This window comes from Triticum dicoccoides, chromosome 3B (genome assembly GCF_002162155.2).
Source record: "Triticum dicoccoides isolate Atlit2015 ecotype Zavitan chromosome 3B, WEW_v2.0, whole genome shotgun sequence".
NCBI classification, from domain to species: Eukaryota; Viridiplantae; Streptophyta; class Magnoliopsida; order Poales; family Poaceae; genus Triticum; species Triticum dicoccoides.
Genome location: NC_041385.1, coordinates 263,446,847 through 263,450,010, shown reverse-complemented (window position 1 = coordinate 263,450,010; position 3,164 = coordinate 263,446,847). Strand labels below are relative to the sequence as shown.

General features: G+C 55.4%; 1 protein-coding gene across 1 annotated transcript; it reads left to right on the top strand.

Moving 5' to 3' along the window:
- Positions 1 to 689: 689 nt before the first annotated feature.
- On the top strand, positions 690 to 2,617 carry LOC119275847 (transcription factor CSA-like). The gene is made up of 3 exons (XM_037556774.1): positions 690 to 1,127; positions 1,401 to 1,928; positions 2,102 to 2,617. Exons 1-3 carry the CDS (start codon positions 893 to 895, stop codon positions 2,278 to 2,280), a joined length of 942 nt encoding a protein of 313 aa, XP_037412671.1. The 5' UTR covers positions 690 to 892; the 3' UTR covers positions 2,281 to 2,617.
- Positions 2,618 to 3,164: the final 547 nt, after the last annotated feature.

The window sequence follows — 3,164 nt, the reverse complement described above, 5'->3', positions numbered from 1 at the left end:
TGTAGACATATTTTAAAGTGTAGATTCACTCATTTTGCGCCGTATGTAGTCACTTGTTGAAATCTCTAGAAAGACAAGTATTTAGGAACAGAGGGAGTAGTACGTAGTAATCAAAAGTGCAGGGTTGGGATCGCGATTGTTAGCCATATCCTCAAACATAAACACGGGATATGGAAAACCTGCTTGCGCTCAGTATTCGCGTATATTTGACATAAATAACGGGAGCAGAAGTAGTAAGTGCATGAGATGGATATAGATACGATGCAGAAATGTGGGTATGCTACGGGGTGCGCGTAGAGAGTAAGGGCGTTCCGGTGGGTTTGTCAAGGTGGCAAGGGACAGAGTTCCACCCCCCGGCCCCTGGTAGTGGTTGGGATTGGACTCCCCAAACCCACACGAGTGGCCTCTGGAACCCAAAAAAAGAATCATAAAACCATCTCTCTCTCTCTCTCTCTCTCTCTCTCTCTCTCTCTCCCCTTCTTTTCCAACCCTTTTGCCATGAGTCTCAAAGTAAGGGAAACCCCCAAACCCAACCAAACCGAGTATCCGACCCAAGCACCGAACAATACTACTGCACAAAACCAATTAGCCGAGAGATATAAAGTTAAAGTTAGGAGGCATTAATTGGTTTCTTGTTTGGCATTTTGTTGCGGGTGGCGAAGCAAGAACAAGAGAAAGAGAGGAGGCGGCCTCCTCTTCCACCTCCACCTCCTATATTAGAAGAGAGGGACTCCCCTCGCAGCGGCATCAACAGCAAACAAGAAGCTGTCCCTTTCGCTCTCCTCTCTTCTTCCGTTACCACTCACCCTCCCGCTCCTCGCCTTTTAAGGCAAATAGCCCTCCTCCCTAAGACTCCTTCAACCTTAGAAAGAGAGAGAGAGAGAGACCAAGAATGGCTCGTGAGATGAATGGCTTCTTCAGCCACCCTCCGCCTCCGCCTCCGGCGCCGTACCAGGAGGAGGCGGCGGCGGACGTGGACGACGCGGAGGACGGCGGCGGCGGGCAGGGGAAGCTCTGCTCCAGGGGCCACTGGAGGCCCGCCGAGGACGCCCGGCTCAAGGAACTCGTCGGCCAGTACGGCCCCCAGAACTGGAACCTCATCGCCGAGAAGCTCGACGGCAGATCAGGTAATAAGAAGAGAAATAAAACAACAACCTAATACCATGTGGAGATGCAATGCTGTTTCATTTCGGATTCGAAGATGCATTGAATGCGCAAACGGAACTACTCTACTCTACTGGTTTCTTTTACTGCAACCATCTTCCGTTTCGTGTGCATAACTTCTTTTCTTTCTTTCTTTCTTTCTTGTAAAAATAAATACAATGGGTTAACGCAATGGTGATCGTGGCTTGTGCCTGATTCTGATTCCTGGTTTATTTTGTGATGATGTCGGCCAACAGGGAAAAGCTGCCGTCTGCGGTGGTTCAACCAGCTGGACCCGCGGATCAACCGCCGGGCCTTCACGGAGGAGGAGGAGGACCGCCTCATGGCGGCGCACCGCGCCTACGGCAACAAGTGGGCCCTCATCGCCCGCCTCTTCCCCGGCCGCACCGACAACGCCGTCAAGAACCACTGGCACGTCCTCATGGCCCGCAGGCAGCGGGAGCAGTCCGGCGCCTTCCGCCGCCGCACCAAGCCCGCCTCCGCCTCCTCCTCCTCCTCCATCGCCCCGGCGCCGCACTACGCGGGCGTCGTCCTCCAGCACCAGCACCAGTACCAGCACCACGGGGCATCTCCCATTCCCATGCCGCTCCAGCCGTTCGCCATGGGGGTGGCGATAGCGACCGGGATGTACAGCAAGGCCGCCACGGCCACGGCCAGCCGCGCCTACAGCGGCGGCGAGTCCGACGAGTCGGCGTCCACCTGCACCACCGACCTCTCCCTCAGCTCCGGCAACGCCGCCGTGCCCTGCTTCTACCACCACCAGGGTACGTGCCTCCCTCGCTGCATGCTTGCCCTCAAGGCGCAAGTCCCAAGCGCCAAGCCCCAAGCTGTTGTTGTTTTGTTGCGTCGTCAGTCGTCAGTCCTCCACATGGACATGGACATGGACATGGCCAGCATTTTGATCCGAGTCCGACTGACATGGTGGTCTTTGGTGCAGGCTACGACATGGCTCCGCAAGCTCACGCCGTGACCCAGGCCTTCTCGCCGAGCGCGCGCTCCGCCTTCTCCGCCCCGTCGTCCTCCTCGGCGCGGAGACAGCAGCAGCAGCACGAGGAGGAGGATGGCGACAAGCTCAGCCTGCCCTTCTTCGACTTCCTGGGCGTGGGCTCGACATGACCGGGCGGGGCGGGGCGGTGCGGTGCGGTGTACAGGTGGAGGCCGAGATCATCATCATCCTACGGGAGGCGGCTAATCCGGAATTCCTAGCTAGTTAAGCAAGCCTTATAGTCTAGAAGAAGCAGACTAGGAGAAGATGAGGAGTTAAGTTGTTTTATTTATGGCGATGAATGTGACCTCTCTGGTTTCACCCCTCCTCAGTTTTGCTGCTGATTACACTACTTATTCAGATGGAAAACAAGTCGCATGTAATGCAATGTAATGTAATGGTGGCAACCCGAACTTAGTTTCATGTTGTCTTCCTCTCTGGAAAGTCGCTATTCCATTTGTTTGTGCCGATCGAAGAAGCAAGGAAATAACTAGTAAAAATTGCCCCCTGCAGCAACGAGCATTTGATATGTCCGTTGTTGTCCATCCCATTCCATTGTCGGTGCCCACCCAGCCGCCGGCGACGGCGAGAGAAAAACAAATTAATGGCTCACTCAGTTTACTAAGCCGGTGCACTAGGAGTAAGACTAGGACTAGGAACGGACCGGCGTGATCGGTGCGTACGACGAGCGGCATATGTGAACGTTCTTTCTTTCTTTCTTGTTGCATTCATCAACAAGAACGACGAGTCATTTTCCCCTCTCTCTCCCTCTCCTCTCTCTCTCTCTCTCTATAGAGGGTCGGGGCGGGTCGGGGCGGGTCGGGGCCGGGCGGGCGTGGTCTCGGGGGATTCCGTTGGACTGTTGCGCGCATGGCCTGGTGGTGGTGGTGGTGGTGGTGACCGTGGCGGGGACGGATGGATGGACCGCGCCTCATCCATCCTCACCACGCACGCCTTTGCAAGCCAACGAAACTGCTGTTGCAACAGCATCTCGTTGCTTCTTCTCTTCTTACTA

Bases quoted from the DNA above. Each gene is read 5' to 3' on its own strand.
- LOC119275847 (XM_037556774.1), top strand. From the start codon at position 893: ATGGCTCGTGAGATGAATGGCTTCTTCAGCCACCCTCCGCCTCCGCCT. The intron at 1,128-1,400 runs GTAATAAGAAGA...GTCGGCCAACAG, and splicing joins GAAGCTCGACGGCAGATCAG to GGAAAAGCTGCCGTCTGCGG. The intron at 1,929-2,101 runs GTACGTGCCTCC...TCTTTGGTGCAG, and splicing joins CTGCTTCTACCACCACCAGG to GCTACGACATGGCTCCGCAA.